This window comes from Tympanuchus pallidicinctus, unplaced genomic scaffold (genome assembly GCF_026119805.1).
Source record: "Tympanuchus pallidicinctus isolate F22 unplaced genomic scaffold, pur_lepc_1.0 scaffold4, whole genome shotgun sequence".
NCBI classification, from domain to species: domain Eukaryota; kingdom Metazoa; phylum Chordata; class Aves; order Galliformes; family Phasianidae; genus Tympanuchus; species Tympanuchus pallidicinctus.
In genome coordinates this window covers 45,516,546-45,536,106 of record NW_026294758.1, presented here as the reverse complement: position 1 = coordinate 45,536,106, position 19,561 = coordinate 45,516,546, and the positions used below count along the sequence as shown (strand labels likewise).

Genomic DNA, 19,561 nt, shown 5'->3' with positions numbered 1-19,561 from the left:
ATTTTTTTTTTTTTTTAATTTTTCAGTCTATGCATCCAAAACAAGAGCAAAGAACACATTTTTTTTTTTAATTTTCTTTGTAAAGACACTCCAAGCTTGAATGGCAAAGCCACGTTAACAGATGGTTATGATGAGACCTGTAGCCTCCTGATATCTGTGAAGTATCAGGGCACCAAAAACAACTAAAATGAAAACAAACAAACAAACAAAAAAAACCCAACAAAACAAAAAACAAAAAACAAAAATAAATACAAGAAGAAGAAAAAAAGGAAAACAAAAAAACAAAAACTAAGAAAGAATAAAAGGAAAAAAATGTAATTGCATTTCCTCGTCACTGCAAGCATTTTTTTTTTCCTTTTAACATGTTCTGTGTCATTTAAATATAACACCAGTGGATTTTATAAGCATTTTTTTTTATAGATGGGTTCAAGTAATAATACTGTTGAGTATAGAATCAATAGGGCAGTGCATAGTACAAAGGTATAGAAAGTGCAAATCTCCCTAGAGGGCTTCTCCCTTTCCCCAGCTTTCCTGTCCATTTTCTAACAACTGAAGTCTGTTTTAAAAAAGAGCTAAATTAAACTTAATCCTTTTCATACATTTTGCCTTTTTTTTTCTGCAATGCAACTTATCACAAAATAAGACATAACTACACATACAAACATAAATAGCACCATACTGGTTATGCTGATGAAGCCAATTCTAAGCTTGGAAATGTATGATGTATGTAGGCAAAGATGCTCACAATTTAAATTAATTGAAGAATGCCAATATATAAGATTATATAAAGTGGAATGCACATCAATGATTCAAAAGTTATCTTAAGAATTCAAAAACTAAAGGAAAAATCTAGTTGTACAATTTCCCTTACTTTTTTTTTCTTTTTCTTTTTCTTTTTTTCTTTTCTTTTGTTATTCCAATCTCTTTAGAGCTCCAATGTGCAAGGATGTTCCCTAAGTTGTTTCCAAAATTATGCTTTTTTTTAATTGTTATTTTTATGTTTTTTTTCTGAGCTAATCCAAAGTACATGACAACACCACATAAACTGGCACTTCAGTAATTAGTTGAAAGAACAAATAAAGAAAGAAGAGAAAGAAACATAGTGCACATTCTTCTCTGGTTCAGATGTAAGTTACAGAGTCTCATTCTGAGGTAGCCTTCTATATAATTCTGTTTCATATATATATGTATGAGTGTGTGTGTGTGTGTGTGCGCGCGTGCGTGCGTGTGTGTTTTCTTACAAAAGTGCTCTAATATAATGCTTACTAGAATTTAGTCTTCCATATTTTTCCTTCTACTACTAGTGGAAAATGTGGAAGAAGATGAGGTCACAAGCCATACCAATGCTCCACAGAAATCCTTTGATATGCATGTACTGATGGCAGCCCAAGACACAATGAAAACTAAGGTCAGTATAAATGGCATTGTATTAAGAATGTTAAGAAGTACTTTCTGCTACTTAAAGAATTTCCTTTGTCCTGTGGAAGAAAATGCAGCACCATTCTCAAATAAATTCTTCCAGCTTAATCTTGCTGGCCTTAATAAAAGGAATGGTTTGACTTTAGCAATCTATGGACACAATGGAATAAGCAGGAGTTAGACCTAACTCAAAACAATAATATGGATGTTATTACTGCTAATCTCGACAACTGCTATGGTACTGCTACATCTCTGTAATGATAACACTATGATTAGTGACATGATAGGTCAACCAAAAAAAAGGTATTTAAATTGTAGACTGGTTATCTATTGGAAATATGAAAATATACAGGGCCTTGAATATCTACATGTTTTGGGTTATCATTTATTATCAACCATATTTGAATAGAAACTGGGAATGCATATTATTCAAAATTGTATGATACATGTATTAAAATGTTTGAAAAGAATAACATATATGAATAAACTGAACTAAATACAAATGAAGGCTAACTTAAATAAATGCTATTCAAAACAGGCATCAAATATAAGGCACTCTAAATGTAAAATTAAAATAAAAACCAGCATCCCCAAACAACACTGTATGCCACAAAACTTTCGATTTCACAGAGCAATGTGTGTTTGGCTTTGCCCTGTTACATACATAAATGATAAAGCACACACTATAGACATTGTTATTGAATACAATTTGAAAACGTCTTAATATCTAGTATATTACAACATTCCCCCCTCCTAAAGGGATATGCACTGATCTTTCCCACATGCACACCTCCTAACATTTAATAATATGATTTCTTATTGCACTATAATGTTACAAATATTGAACTTCACTGGAAGTCTAAACCACATATTCTGTGTGCGTGTGTGCATAAATATGCTTGTGTGTGCATATGTGTGATATCTATGCAATGTGGAGAGAAATACTGTTTGGTATAGAGATTATGTTCAAATATCAGTGATGTGCATTCCTTACTTCCCTTAGAAAAATAAGTTTATGGATCTTGGAAATGCAGAGGTGACTAAATATTGATATAATGTAATTGCAGTATGCTGAGAAACTTTTCAAATGCTTCGATAAATCCAGGTTGTAGAAGAACTGGTATGTTTGTGTGTGTGTGTGTGTGTGTGTGTGTGTATCTACCTCTCTGTATCTCTGTAACTACAGAGAGCCAGATAAGGATTGACAGTAATAAGTACATATATAGAGAGAAAGAGAGAGGTTGTGCATGTGCATGTACATGTGTATGCGTGAATGTGTGCGTGTGTGGTAGCAGCATCTTTATACTTTGCGCCTCCCTGTTGATTCCAAAAGAAACAAAAAGTCCCATGTTGATTTAACTGATTACAATGAGTATTTTCTTAAAGAAAACTAAAACAAACAGAAGTGTAAAATAATGTCTAACAAGACTGTGGTACTGTAGATAGATACAGAACTGCACAATAATGTGCAAATTTTCAAATTATTTAACATTCTACAGCACAATATTACAGATAAGAGTTCTACAGCTTAAAAAAAATTACAGTTTTTAAACAAAAAAAATTAACAGTTATGCAACCTTTTTCTTTAATTCACGTCATCGAATGATAAACTCTTGTTAAAAAAAGGAAAAAGTTTACACAGTTAAAAATGAAGCACAGGTCAGCAGTATCTTTACAATACTAAAAAACTAAATCAAGGACTTTCTTTTTAAACATTCTCACATTTTCCCTAAAGTGTTATCATGAGCAATATGATGGGAAGGGGTACTGTTGAAGTAAAGAGTCTGTTTTGTCTTGAAGCCAGTTCCTGACCTTTCAACAAATATCTTGTGCTGAATTGCAGTTCTCGAAATTCCTCTTTGCAAAAGGCATGCAGGCCTAAACAAGATGGTTGCTCTTTCCAACAATTTCCTCTTCCCTTTAACTTCAAACAATGCTGAACCCTTGAGGTATCTGTAAATGAGATCCTTCAGACGCCTCAGTGGTCAGGATTCTTTTATTATGGTTAGGTTATTAAACTGTGAATTCTTGGTCCACATGGAATTGTTGGGTCTGTTTTGTTTTTAAATATCCCCAAAATTTTTTTTTTTTTTAATTTATTTTATATCCCCAATAATTGCTCCATAGCTAAGAGCTAAGAAGTACTTCTAAAGCACATTGTATGGCTCAGAAGCGGCTCTCTGGATCTTGAAGGGCCTGCAATAAAAATCCAGGATGGGTTTTTATGTTGCATAGTGATCAAAGCTGCCCAGATATTCCAGTGCGGCCCGATAGCAGAATTGATACTGATCCTGGAGATAGAAAGATAGAAAATGAAGCATCAAAAAGCCATATTGCTGGTTGGTTTCTATTTTCTTTCAACTAAGAATAAACACTTTGTGGTTATAGGTGAATATACTGCAGAAGCATCTATAGTTCAGCAATATTCTCTAGCTAGCATCCGTAGGAGAGCAGTTTGAGTTACAACAGATGTAGACAGGCACTTTTTTAACACAATAACACTTTCTACAGAATGCATCTTCTTTTGGAGCAGAAACTGTATAATCATTTATTCAAAATTGCTAAAGTGAATTAATACAATCATAAAATTTTCTTCTTATAGGAGCATGCTAGGATGTCTTTTCCCATTTATTTGAAAACAAGTAGGAAAACAGCCATTTCACTCCATAGCAAATATATCATGCTAAATGCCAAAATTTACCACAGCCTTAATATTGAATGGAACACAGAAAACTGCAAAGTTAAAAGGCGGATTAGGAAGCACGGAGAACCTTTCAGCAATACAAGCTTTGATGAGGGTGTGAAGATTCCTTACCCTGTGGCAAGAACAGGGAATATGGGAGGTATATGTAGCTAAACACCTTATTAACATGAAACACATTGCACTTCAACCAGTACCTGGAAGCAGAGAAAGTTCAATGGGGTGTACAATTTGATTAAATCTCTAATGAATCCAATATCCTTCTTATTTATCTGATAGTACTACATGCTGTACTTGTTCATATCACAATTAAAATTCTTTTAGTGACCAGGAAATGTGTTAGACATTTGTTTCCATTTAGTGATGTGATCGTTTCTGTCCTGTGTCGGAACTATTGGAGAATACATTAGATGTTCTCCTAAATTTTAAGTAAATATGTGGAGTACAATTGCCTTCTTGAATGAAGACTAGATTTATTGGCACTTTATCATACTGAACGAGAGATTCATCTTCCACAGAATCCTAAAATGTATGAGTACCTAGCACCTATTTTCAGCAGAGAGGTTAAAGGGTGGCATACAGAAAACAAAATCAAAGTAGGAGGGATAATACATATAACTTGTCAAGTTGGCTTCAAGAAGCACAGCTTTCCAGTATACTATACTAATCACAGTATATGTGATTTCCTGGAAGCAAATAGTTATTGTTTATTCAGAATAATACTAATTAAGAGACATAAATTGAATTAGTAAGTCAGTTTGGTAACAATAATACACTTGACTGACAAGACTTAGAATATCTGCATTTCCATGTGTTTTTCTTCTTAACATATGCGTGTTTCTTCCTAAAAATAATAAAATCTAGCTTTGACTGAAGAAATGTAATTTTTTAATGGAAAATTCTGGGGAATCATCTAAAAAATTATTTAATTTAATTTAAAGGTTAATGTCAGTGAAATTCTATTAAATAAAAGTATGACCTAAAATACTTCCCTTCTCTTTGCCTTTTGCTGAGTAGTCTATTGACTACAGATCAGTTCAAATCTCCCATTCAAAAATTTAAGTAGAAATAAAGTACATGCTGAAAGTTTAAGTATTCATTGTGACATGACACAGCTACAATTACAAGCATCCAGGCATAGAAAATCAGTTGATGCTGCACGTCCTTCTTCATATTTCTGTATAGCATTATTGCTAGTATGGAAACTATCTACACTGTACTTTCCTGATGCTCAATTTACCATCATGATTTTCAAGCCAGACAGTCAATTGCTTGATGATCCAAAGTCAACTGTGAAAATAATACAGCCTCGTTCCAAAGCCTTTTGCTCTTGCAACATAAAAATTTCAGTGAATCAACCTATATAAGCAATTTTCTTCCTTCTTTATCACGTAACATTTCTTTCAGAGAGGAAAGGTTCAAATGAAAATGGATACTGGTTCTGGGAAAATGTTTTGCTGAACTGTGATCATTTAGACTCCATTACTGAAATTATCCTATGATTCCCCTTCCAGCAGTGTTTAGTGCCAAAACAGGAACACGTTGCAACACCTTCACAGTGGATTTTGCATCGTATTCATACAGTTACTGTGTGACTTAAGATATAAATAAACCAAATTTTGGGGCTTTCCTCTGTGAATCTTTGGGTGTACAGAAATATCCATACCACTTCATCAACATTTTACATAGAAATTGTTTTTCTCACCTCTGTCTGTACCATGGCTGGCCGCTGTGTCCTTAACATTTTGACAGTCTGGAAGATATCTACAACACCTTCGTATCTCATTCTTTCCAACACAATGCTCAGAGTTATGAATACTCCAGTCCTTCCAACACCCGCACTTTTGCAATAATAGAAGAAAAATGATGGGAGAAAAGGAATGTTAATTGACAGTTAATGTTGAAAGAATTGGCTGACAAATTATCTCTGGATACAACACATCACATGTGTACAGATTCCGATAGAGGGAAAGGCTCAGTAAGCAAAATTGCACAGTGAACTTTCACATGAGTTTTAGAACTCAAGAAGACTTCACACGCTACTAAGAACCTCCTGACTTTCCAGTCTTCATTGCAAAGTTACTTGGCTTACTGATTCAGGCACATAGTTAATCACTGCATGATGAAGGAAAATGAGAGCATTTGTTGTCAATGACCTATGCTGTAAATAACAAAAGAAAAATGTAATTATGTATTTTGCTACTTTCTTTGCTGTATTCATTTATAGCCTCTGTTTTGCACACCTTCAGTGCTTTAGTTGATCTACATTGAGTTAGAGACAATCACTGGACTTCAAGTAATATTGAAATTGTTCATATACACTCTAAAATTTAAATAACAGAACAAGGAAAATCTAAGACTGCCTTTATTCAAGTTTTGTATTCTGAATCTTTAACATGCAAATACTGATATACATACACAGTCTTTGTCTACATCAGCCTGGATGTAGAATATATGTCTTTGAATATATGTCACATTTGCTATTTTTTCTGTCTTGGATTCCTTTTATTAGCTAACATCCCAGGAATTTATAGAAAATCTTCTAATTAACAGAGGGATTAGTTGCCAGATACTAACTTTAAATAATTACCTGTTTGTGAAATTCAGAAAAAGAAAAATATTCCAAGAACTCTTGGAAAAGGAAACATGTACGAACACAGAGAAAGCTATGTTCTAAATCTGAACTTTTATGGGTGGAAATTAAGCAACCCATTATCTCACAGTTGATGACACAGTCAGACATATTTGGATAAAGAACTCTTAACATACAGGTCAATACCTAAGATTGGTTCAGTTGAAAATTTTTCTTAAAGGTGAGCAATATCTTGATATTAAAACTATTTTTTTAATTAACTATCTTATTAAGTTAGAAATTTAAATACATGCTGTTCTGTTTGCAAAAATGAAAGAGGTGAATGTTTAGATATTGTTGGTGGCAAGCATTACTATGTAGTACAGAAAGCAAACTGGAGAAAAAATGTGTACAGTGGGATGAAAACTACATGGAACTGATATTAGAGGAATTTGTTGCTTCAAGAAATTCACTCTATAGAACGTATTTTTAAGAATTTATTATAGTACAAACTGGAGACATTACTGTAAGAATTCCATATAGGCTAAGTGACTGGATCTCATACTTCATGAAAATGAATAAATAAATAAACTTACCAATTTGCCAGAGATATTTATTATTCAAATAACGTGACTAACATTTATAATGATGATTAATAACTCTGATCTGAAAATTGTCATTATGATTATGAAAAAAAATTAAACACTAAATCATGATTATATTACATGTGATTTCATTTCTATCAAAATCAATGGTAGAAATCTCCATAACTTCAGCACAAAAGATCACAACTATTTGGAATGTTTCCATAACTTACTGTCCGTAGCACTTCATTTCGGCTATGAATTGATAAATTTTCATGGTAAAAAGAACAAAGAAGATCACCTTCTCGTCACTTTTTTATATGCTTTCTTCATTCTTTTTTTTTTTTTTTTTTTTTTTTGCATATAGGCATAAATATTGCTTGTTTGTCCTCTACTCTCTAAATTTATTTATGTCAGGAAGTATAAGGTTAATTCTTGTTATGGCTGTACTTCACCTTCCCTTGCCAAATGAATCCCAGTCTCAGATGATCCCCTTAGAAGGCTATAAAAAGTATTAGGCAAACAGAAAAAGTAGGATTCAAGTTGTCTGCTACAACTAATTTGTTAGGCTTTCAGGTTAGGGGAGCACAGCAATCTCTTTTAAAGCATATAGATGCTCTTAACAAATTTTGCTCACTGACAGTTTTGAAAGGAAAAGAATTTCTCACTCACTACACGTACATAAGCTTAAGTAAACTACCTCATTTTTGTCCTTGTACTAGTATTAGGGCAGTACTTGGCTTGCAGAAAGGATTTGGAACATATATCAATACTTTCCATCTCTGTTATATAAAAAATATCATTTCATCTATCAAAAATAATTCAATGTTACAAAATGAGTGTCTAAAATCCTAATGGAATTTATAGAAAGCAATTTATTAAATAAGAGATAGAAGTTTAAGATATTATTTTTGGCCATCTGTTACAGACTTTAGAATACCATAGATAAAGTAAATAAAAAACATTACTAAAGAATATTAAAAATATTTTAAAAGCCCACCCTGGATTATTCCTTATACTCTCCAAGCTTTTTTCATCTACATAGTAATTGTAAAGGGAGGGATTGAGAGAAATCATCACATTAAAAAATGAGCAATTCTGAAGTTTAAACTCACCATTCCAAGCCCTAATGACTTTCTAACACGCAAAGCTTCTAAATATTTTCCATCCTATTCACTGTCTTGAAGTAGCTGCTGTTTTTCTCTGGCTCAACTTGATTGCTACTAAAGTATTAGTCAGGAGAAATACTCAGGAGTTGTTTATACATAGCAATCTCCACCAATGTAAATGTCTGACTTTTAATTATGAGTGGAAAAAAAGATCTGATGCAGCAACTAAGGTCCTTCCTACTGCTTTTCGAGTGCAGCACTGATATAAATTTATCCTGCATTAGAGACATTTTTAAAAGTAGCAACATATTACATGCTTCTACATATTTTGTAAGAACAACTTTTCTGTGTGAATAGAGTTTTATCACAGAAAAGTTCCCAATTCATAAAGCTTTGTGCTTTTTTTCAGGTGTTCTATTTGGTTACACTTCTGATAATTTGCCTACAAACTTCTACTTACATACACGTTTTCATTGTAATCAGCAACCAAATTAAATAGAAAAAAAATCTGCACAAGTTGTTTTGAGGCTTTATTTTCTTACCTGCAATGAACAGAGATTGGTCCATCCTGACCAAACTGTTCTTTTGTTTTATGCACTTGGCCTATGAAGTCAATAAATCCTTCTCCAGATTTTGGCACTCCTTGTTCTGGCCAGTCGGTGAACTGGAACTGCCTCACTGTTCGGGATTGGCCATCCTTTAATAGAAGACAGAAACAATATATTCCCAAAGAATACCACAAGTGGCTGGAAGCCAGTCAACAGCTAAAAAAGCCAAAAAAGAAGATCAAGAAGAAAAGAACACTGGGAGGAAGTGAGAGATGGCCATAATCATAACTATGAAGACTTCTTCAATCACAATACTTAGTTATGATTTCGGTCACAGTGGCATGGAATTTCATTAACTACAACATAATACACAATTCTTTCTGCAGTAGATAGGAGAACTGTCTGATATTATGTATGTATAAAAAAATGTTTAAGGCTAAAAGCATAACTATCTCAACAATTTCATAACTGTCTCAACAATTTATACTTTTTTTTTTTTTTTTGTAATTTATGTTTCAAATCCTGTAGATTGCAAATTTATTCTAACCAAAAAACAAACAAACAAAAATAACCAACAAAAAAAATAATAGAATAAGGTCGTCTGACCTGCCTCTATATTTTGTAGATATGCTCTACTGAATGACAGAAATATCTTCACTAGTAAGAGCTGTTTAGTCATTGTCTTGTTTGCAGAGAATTTCTTTAATAAAATAGAGCTTTTTTTGTGCAGTGCACATTTGTCTGGAAGAGGTTCAAGAGATATTAGTTGTTCAACAAACCATAAACATCCATTTGAATCATTGTAATTTCATTCACTATGAGCTCAGACTCAGTAAAAATGTAGAAAAAAACACTTCCTCTCTTGAAATGTCAGCTGAAGCTTTTCATTCTCCTTGTTTAGGAATACTAACAGGATTACCAGATAATGCTTCAGCTTCATCATATCTATTAGAATGTCAAAAGAAGTACTAAAGACCACCACAAACTCAGATTTTTGCTTCATACCTACATGAGATGGAAGCAGTCAAGAAATGTACATAACAAATGGATGAAGTAAATGAGTTTTCAATTTTCAAACATTGTTTTGTATAGTTTTGATGCTGAATCGATACAACTGAAGTATTTGAAAGCATGGGCATAAATTGAACTACTGATGTAAACTAGTGTCTCTGGACATATTATTATTTACTAAGCATTGACCCTGCAATGTCTTCAAAATGGTCTGCTACCAAGTGAATCTCATAAAAAATTGAAATGTGGAGATCTCACAAAAAGCAACAAGTTATGCTGGAGGCAAGAACAATCCCTTATTTTTTTCTCTACCACAACCACTCTACTACAGACCTTTGAAACAAAATAGAAGTCATTTTAAAAATAACCAGAGGAAAAAATAATACTTCACTTTTATGTTTCCTCTGGTACCACATTTTTTTTGTTTCCCATGTCTCAGCTGAATAAGAAAACAAAATGAGTGTGTGCACCACTCACCACTTCAAGAAAGAACACACTCTCTTAGCTTCTTACTAGACCACTATGACAACTAACAGTCTGTTTCTGTGGAATGTTTTTGGTCACTTAAATAAAAGAGTATTTATTCAAAAATGTTAAGCCAATTTTATTTCTAGTAGATATCCATACAAGTAAAAAAAAGTATTTTGCATTAGAAATGGCACTTTGTTAATACAAATTTCTCTCACAGTGACTGTTGTAATGCCGTTTTCCCTCAAGAAGAAATAACGAAATTGCATCTTTCAGACAGCTAAAGACAAACAATATTAAGTAATCAAGAAGAAAAAGCAATAGGTTGATTCCTCCCCAAATTACCTCCCATTTCCCCAGAGTAAAGAAACAAAACTTTAAGTCTGATTTGCTTGCAGCTATTCAGCCAGTAAAATTGGAACACTAAATTTTAGGAGAGCCAGCTTCCAGCTTCTTGTGGAGTTCGTCAATAAAAATTACTGGGAAACTGTCCTCAAGGACACAGGAGTGAAGCAAAGCAGGCATATCCCCAGGTGCAGGAAGCTGGGAAATGAAGGCAAGAGACCAGCATGGTAGAACTGAGATCTGCTGGTCAAACTGTAGAGCAAGAAGAAAATGCACAGGCAGTGGAAGACAAGCGTTGTGGCATGAGTGAGTATAGAGATGCTGCTAGACTGTGTAGAGATGGGTTCACAAAGGCCATTGACCAACTGGAACTGGGCTAGGCAAGGGATGCAAGGTCTGGAAAAAAAGGCAATGATGGATCAATTTCTAAGAACTACCAACCTATCAGCCTCATGTCTGTGACAGGGATGATCAAGGAACAGATCCTTATGGAAGCTACAGTAAGGCACATGGAAGAGAGGACGTGATAAGATTTGACTAGCATGGCAGGTCCTTCCTGATCAACCTAGAGGCCTTCTATGATGGTGTAAATGCAGCAATGGACAAGGGAAGAAGAACTGGTGTCATCCATTTGGACTTTAGTAAGACCTTTGACATTGTCCCTCATAGAATCCTCCCCTCCAAACTGGAAATATGTGGATTTTATGGGTGGACCATTTGATGGATGAGGAACTAGTTGCGAGATTGTACCCAGAGAGTTGTGGTCAGCGGCAGATGGAGATCGGTGGGGGAATGAAAAGACTGAGCACAGCTGTGACAAAAAGAACTTGGAGACAGTGGTGGATGGTAAACTGGACGAAAGCCAGTAAAGTGCCCTTGCAGCTCAGAAAGCAAAACATATCCTGGGCTGCATCAAAAGAAGCTGGCCAGCAGGTCAAGGGAGATCCTCCCTGCCCGCCTGCTTTGTGCTGCTGGTGAGACCTCACCTGGAGTACTGTACCCAGACATGGAATCCTCAGTACAGGAGACATAGACCATTGGATTGTGACCAGAGGGCTATAAAAATGATCCAAGGCATAGAACATCTCCCCTGTGAAGACAGGCTGAAAGAACTAGGGCTGTTCAGCCTGGAGAAGAGAAGGCTCTGAGGTGACCGGATAGCAGCTGTTCAATATCTAAAGGGAATATGAGCAACCCAATCTAGCTGTAGATGTCCCTATTCATTGCAGGGGAGTTGGATTAGATGACCTTTAAGGTCCCTTCCAACTCAAATATTTCTATTACTCTGTGACTTTAATGGATGGAAACTGTTCAGAGATTTCTGACACAGGAATTAGGTTAGGATAAGAGTAACTTTTTAAGGGGTAAAAGCATAAGAAATGTGCCATTTTATTTAAGTCTTTGTTATCACTGGAAAGACAAACTGCTATGTGAGAAATAGTTCTGATGACAAGTTTTTTTATTTCAGATGTGTCTAAATCAATGTATTGTTACTTATTTCAAGATAGAAATAACTCAGTAGCCTAGTGCAAATCTTTGAAAACTGTTTTCATTTAGTTTCAGTGGGAATAACTTTTACTGTTTAGTACTATTTAATGAGCACAGAAGTAAAGGTAGTTAGTCTAATGTTGGATTAGCATTACAGCATATGGGGAACCTACCTTCAATTTCTTGGTTCCTTCTGTTACTGACATTATAAAAAGTGCTGCTGTCTTTTAATGAGATGCTTGGCAGTAACAGTCCAAATACAAATGTCAATTTTTATTAAAATATTTCCCTTCAGAAATTGTCAAGGTTTGCATACACAGGGCAAGAAGTACTAACAAAACAACATACAAATTTTCAGATCCCTGTATGAATCACAAGGCTCTTAATATAACACAAAGCTCTTAATATAACAGTTGCCCAGCTAACTGATTTCTTCCTGCTTCTCACAGGGGACGTTCAGTTGTCTTTTTATGAGCTGTAGAATTTATAATATTCTCTTACATTCCTTACTAATAGTCTAGCTTTAAATGAGACTGCCTCATCATAGTGACCTTTGGAGTTTACAGAGAAAGTGAATATAAAGCAGACAGAAGCAGTAGATTGAATCAGTTACAGAGGTCAATTTCACATCAATTTCACAACAATTCACAGCTCAGTTTCAGAAATAACAGGAAGACCCACACCAAAAATTTGGTGCTGCTCCCTACAAAGGCACCGTGCTCCTTTGTTGTCTCGAGAATAATTTGCCAACTCAGGTCTGCCAGAGTATTATTGGTAACTAACAGCATGGATCAAATTGGAAATGAGTGTTATAACTGCTGCAATATTTATTCTCCTTTGAATAAAACAATATAGTTACATGGTCTTAATTATTGTAGAGAACAGTCATACAGGCATGAAAATTACAGTTTTGAAAAGTAGTCCTCACTTCTTCCAGTGAAGTTAGAGGAAGCTGTAGTTTTCTAGAACATTCAGAAAATTTAAGATGGCCTTGAAAGCTTTCCAGGGAGTTACTTAACAAAACTGAGACCATTAAGATAGAGATGCTTTAAATTTGAGAAACAATAATACACAATTACATAATATATCAAAATTATAGAATCGTTGAATCATTAAGGTTCCAAAAGACATCTACGATGATCCAATCCAACCATTCACCTACTACCAATATTGCCCATTAAATCACATCCCCAAGTACAACATCTACTTCTCCTTAAACACCTCTGAGGACATTAACTTCACCAGCTCCCTAGGCAACACATTCCAGTGCCTGACCACTCTTTTAGAGAACAAATTCATTCTAATATCCTATATGAACCTCCCCTGGAGCAACTTGAGGCCACTTGCTCACATCCTATCTTGCAGGAGAAGATGCCAATTCCCAACTCCTTCCAGGTAGGTATAGAGAGTTATAAGCTCTCCTTTTCTCAAGACCAAACAATCCCAGTTCCCTCAAACAGTCATTGTAAGTCAGCTCCAGACGCCTCATCAGCTCTATTGTCCTTTTGCTGGAGACAGTGCCTCAACGTCTTTCTTGTAGTGAGGGGCCCAAAACTGGACACAGTACTCACCAGTGCAGCCTTGTTAGGGCTGAGAATAGGGTGACGTTCCCCTCCCTGCTCCTGCTGGCTACACTATTTCTGATGTAGGCCAGGATGCTGGTGGCCTTCTTGGCCTCCTGAGCACTGCTGGCTCATGTTTAGTCGAGCTTCAACCCACACTTCCAGATTCTTTTCCTCCCTGCAGCTTTCCACCCAGTCTGCCCACATATGGTTCGCAATGTTTAAAAGGTGCATAAATAATAGGATCAATTAAAAAAGAATTGGCAAATTAAGGTATTTAATCCTTAACCATTAACATTTTAATGGTTTGCTGGCTATAAATAAACAGAATTCAGATCAATATAGTATTTCATTATAAAATCCTGAATGAATTTTTTCTAAAACACATATTTTTCAGACATGTTCCTTCAGCTATATCTGTGGGTTTTTTTTGTTATCATTGTCATTTTATGCAGACTATGTCACATAAGATTTTTTCAGCTTGAGATAAAACAGATTTTTAATAGATAGTCTGAAAAGAAGTTCTTTTGCTTAGTGTGGTTAAAAACTCGTGATAGGATGCTATTCTCGAATTCTGCTAAACATAGAAAGGTTACAAAAGGTATAGTTCATGTGATCTTACTACATTTCAATTAGATTGAAAATCAGACTCAAATTGAATCTGCAGTTCCTTTTAAAAAAATATTTAATTATCACTTTAGAAATTAAGATGTTCATATACTGGCATGGTTAGTGACAATATCATCTAGCTAAGTGTCAGTAGTACCTAATTTTGCTGGAAGCTAAATGTAGCACTTCAGCTAACCATGAAAAAAAATTGATATTTTGGAAGATGACTGGCAACTCCAAGTAATCACTCATGGACTTTCTGGACATGGAGTTTCTGCAACCTGCTATTTTGCTTTAACAAACAGCATTCTATTAGCACATATTGAAATGAAGGTTGCCAGTAATTTTTCCTGCCATGCAGAGTAAAGTGCTAGAAATCAAAAGTTTGAGAAATACCAAATATGTATTAAAAGTTTATGTGCCTTTAATCTTACTACATATATCACTGTTCAGTTTCAGACTCAGGAATTCAGATAAGAAATGTAGTATGAAAATGAGGATACTAGGGTCACAGCTGCACATATCTATTCTGCAGATATTCAAGAGTGCTGAAAATAAGCTATGCCAAAAATCAAATTATAATGTGCAAAGCTTGTCAAGCTTTTCTTGCGAATGCTATTTGCTCTGCAGTTTTTAAATTTCACTGTATTAACCTTCACACTCTCTCAACCTAGAGGGTGTGCAAAACAACATATTTACAGCTGCAAGTGACAAAAATTCTCCCCCAGAAAGATCAGGAGGGAAATGATGAGAAAGAGAAAATGGCCTTCACATTATCTAATGTGCTTTAACCCAAATAGCTATTCAGAACCTTATAGAGCTGTGCTGTTAAGATATTAGATCTGAATGAAGTCAGTTTTCCTGAAAGATATTATTCATGTGTAATGAAGTAAATAAATATAGCGTATATTTAAATAATAAATACACTTTTTATTGAATAGTGGAAAGCACTTCTTTAGAGATCTTTACTTGATAGAGAAAGAGAGAAGGGAGTTTAAATACTATTTAAAAATTATGTGAAAGAGTAATGCTGTTGCAACTTACCCTTGCGTCTGTAACTTTGAATTCCCTCAGAATATACTGTGGCATGTTGTACTCTGCCATTGGATCTACCACAAAATACTGATATCTGGCTGAACGCTCTGCAGGCCAATACTGATGGCATTTTTCCTACAACAAAGCAAAACAAAATATATTTTCTGTTACTCCAGACAACTACGCTAATATGTTTCTCACTCAGTAAGTATAACACTGATGTAAAATGCTATTAGTGACAAGAACATTAACTGTTCATCTTACTGTGAACATGAAGTTCCATTCGTAGAATTGAAAGATTATCATCAATATTGAACTGCATAGAAGTTTGCTCTTGTCACTGTACCTCTGAATTACTTTATATATCTACCTAGTTCTATTACTTAATGTTACAGGCACTATCCCAAGCCTGATTTCCAAAAGAGAATGGAATTTAAATCTTGAAACCACTTTTAGTCCTTGTTGTCTGTTGAAGTCAGTCTCCCAAGCCTCATTCAAGATTTTTCATCTCTAAATCCAAAGTCCCTGGATCATCTCCACTCCCCAAAACCATGGGTATTCATATTTCACTTAGTACATACCAGCTTGATGTCTTGAGGTAATCCTGTCTGGATAGGAAACTGCTTCTTTCTTTCCATTAGTTAAAGTACAAATATGAATGAGTTTTGGATTGTAAACAGACAGCTGAAACTTCAAAGTCCAGCACAAAGAGCTCACAGAAAACATTCAGCCATTCAGCTGTTAAAAATACTACCCTTTTTTTGACATGAAAATGTTTAAACAGATGAAGCAAAACATATTTCCAAATTAGAATTAGCAGATAGAAATGCTCTCTCTGCTTTTGTTGGAATATTAACTTGCAAAATGAGTTGCTGAATCTCAGTGTGTCCCACAACAAAATGCAATGTCCAGCTCATCTCTTATAACACATCTATACATTAGAAAAACATATCTGGTGACCATCAGACTCACTTATTTCCCAATGGAGAAAATACCTAAATTCCCATCTTTATCCTTTGACATTCTCATAACAATGAAATATTTTAGTAAGAAAGTATAATAATAGTAACAGCGAATATTTCAGTAAAATAATATTAGAGCAGTAACTTACTCTGCCCATTTCTCGTAACTTAGTAAGCATGACCACAATTGTAGAATTATGCTCCCACAGCATCCTCCAGAAATCTTCAGTTGTTTCTGCCAAGGGACCCTGTGTAGCTATGTAAGCTTTCTGTTGTCTGTTATTAAAAATGGTAAGTTAAGAAGAATATTTTAATCAAAAATGTAAGTTGATACATATGTTATCTATTTATATGTAAGCATTGTCTAGAGGAAAAAAATACTGTTAATAATAAATTGAAGTCTTAATATGATTTCTTAATCAAACTACAGCTTTATTTTTAGAACCTTGTGAAGAAATTATTAATATCATGATGCATGCTTTTATCGTTATTATTTAAATTTTAATGCAACTAATAGATCAATTTTATGTGCTGTAAAAAACACTTAAGAAACACTTGTGCTGGCTCATTTCATAGAAATAACTGTTGTACAATCTATTACATTTAGGAATTATAGCATTGAGCTGTTTCCACTTTAATTCCTTTTCAACAGTCTGATGTCTCCAGCAACAGGAATGAAGGAAGAATACTCAGGAATAAAATATACTGTGTTTCTAGGCCATAATCTCCTAGTCTTGGAAAGAACCAGGAAGCTATTGAAATCTTCCGCATCTTTGTAAAGCACCTTACAAAGGAGCTTTGTAAGATGATGACCAGTTTATCGTGCTCCTGCTTGTTTCAGTCAACAGAAACAACTGTGTAGGTGACACTGGCGAAGAAGACTAGTTCCACATTAGGGCAGAGACTCAGAAAATGCTCTCTGTGGACACAGATACTCAGGCGCACCTAAACTGCCTTAGGGAAACATTACTGCTTCTCTTCCATACTTTTTCCTATGAGCTGCATAAATCAGGTGAGAGTGTGCTCTTGTGTTTGCCATCAAGATGGTGGGCTACACAACTATTTACACACAAAAGTTCTGTTGTAGTGAGGCCTCATCTTAATCAGTGTTCCAACTTTCTATGTTATCACTTTGACATGGGCAGTTTATTTCCTGTATCTTATTTATTAGAGAGTTTTTTTACATACATATTTAGCAGAACAGTTGTGAAGAAATGGAAGTTGCAGATCATGAACGTGACCAAAATCTTAATAAGTTTCAGTATGTAAAAATGATTGGTTTGAAGGTAAGTAAAACCATACACTTATGGCTGCATATTACACAACTTTCCTGAATTGTATGGGTCGAAATTTAAAACCATTAAACAAACAAACAAAACCATTTAAACAAAAACAAAACAAAACAAAACAAAACAAAACAAAATAAAAAACAGGACATGCACAGTTATTAAAAATATTGGATTTCAATACTAAATCTGTTATTTTCAACATTGCTACACACTTTATAAAATTTAAAAACAGTCCCCAGAGAACACAACATTAATACCTGTATCCATCCACAAAACTGGCATTAATATAATCAGACCCTTCCACTCCTCGGATTGGTTGCAAGCATACTCTTGTAGACTCATATGGCATAATATTGACAAGGCGATTCTTGAATTTATTACAAGGAAGATTGGCACTGATGAATCTTGAAGTGTGAGCCTTAGAGCTAGCAAGACGCTGTGCAAAATAAATGAATTAAAATAATTAAAATCATATATAACAAAAAGAAATGCCATTATCAAGTCTAATGACATATGTTTATCATTTCATGTTTTATTTTACCATATTCTGTTGTATTATCTAAATATTTGTCAAGCACCCTTTAGCATTCTATAATAGTTTTAAAACCTTATTAATCCATATGGACAAACTTGAGTTTTAAACCATTACAAAAATACATATTTCAAGCTATTCAAACAATAAAGAAGAATATGGTTAAAATTGAACAATTCTTGTCTGAAGACTGACTGAAGATAGAACTTCACATTTTACAAAGGACTATCTTCCCAATTCAAAAATTTTAGCTGGAAAATATTCTAGCTTCCAATTACTGAATACGGTTGATGAAGGACATAGCAGCATTAATAGTTACACAGTTTGATGTTGGCTTCCCACAGCATAAGATTTCAGTACCTTAAATTCCAGTTCCATTCCTGTGACATTCTCTCCTGTTTCTATCTGTGTCAGCTTCTGAATATATGCATACAGGTTTCTGGCTGGCACTTCGGTATTTCCACATGTCACTGCTTCCAGCAGTGCATCATGGATAAAGATGTATTGGTCCTCAGTTTGAACCATGTAATTCCTCTGAGCTCTCATTAGAGTTACGTGGCCATAAATATCTACAGTCTTTTCATGCTTTATTCTCTCTAACATGGCATCTATCACAATGAAACAGCCAGTCCTGCCGACTCCAGCACTAAAAGAAATGAACATAGGAGGAAAACATGAAAGGACTATCTTGAGCTTTGTGCTTATTTTTATGGCATTCAAGTTTTAAAATTTCGTAATACTCATATGAATGGCGCGTATTTCTGAATATGAACACAAGCTTTTATGAAAGATGTCAGTGCTCTGCAACATGTAAACTCCTTTAATTCATATTACAAGCAACTGAGACTTTAGAATTATTCATTATGTTGTCCTTGCATCTTGAAATTTCAGGCTTCAGACTGTGATAGAAATAAAGCACATGGCAACATGTTTTAAAAACACATGTTCTTAACAATGAAAAACAGTGGAGGCAATGAGCTTTCTATGGAATCAAGCTTTATGTGTAATGTCATCTGCAACTCAATATATGTTGTTGATATTCTGCTTACTGAGTTGAATATAGTGGGAAACATTATACTAAATGAGTCTTACATATTTCTATTGTGATTTGGAGGTAAACTTTCTACTACTTCCCACACTGCAAGCGGGGATTCTAGTCACACTGTAACTGGGGATTCTATTAACACAGTTTGGTCTATCCTCCTCTTTTTAACTAGACCAGGCCATGATATTATTCTTTGCAGTGCAATGATGGTCATTTAGCTATGCTAGCTACAGACAAGCTTTGTCCTTACCTGACCATTTCAATGTCTATCCTGCATATCTA

General features: G+C 34.5%; 1 protein-coding gene across 17 annotated transcripts in view; it reads right to left on the bottom strand.

Annotated features, from left to right (window-relative positions):
- Positions 1-600: 600 nt before the first annotated feature.
- PTPRD (protein tyrosine phosphatase receptor type D) overlaps positions 601-19,561 on the bottom strand; it is a 1,183,295-nt gene continuing 1,164,334 nt past the window's right edge. For all 17 annotated transcript variants that reach the window (XM_052700439.1, XM_052700447.1, XM_052700441.1 and 14 more), the window contains 7 exons: positions 18,595-18,880; positions 17,960-18,138; positions 16,563-16,689; positions 15,461-15,586; positions 8,928-9,082; positions 5,826-5,961; positions 601-3,710 (listed from right to left, as the gene is read on the bottom strand). In XM_052700439.1, the coding sequence (XP_052556399.1) occupies positions 3,642-3,710; positions 5,826-5,961; positions 8,928-9,082; positions 15,461-15,586; positions 16,563-16,689; positions 17,960-18,138; positions 18,595-18,880 (1,078 nt within the window). In that variant the 3' untranslated portion in view covers positions 601-3,641. The remainder of the gene's footprint in view (positions 3,711-5,825; positions 5,962-8,927; positions 9,083-15,460; positions 15,587-16,562; positions 16,690-17,959; positions 18,139-18,594; positions 18,881-19,561) is intronic.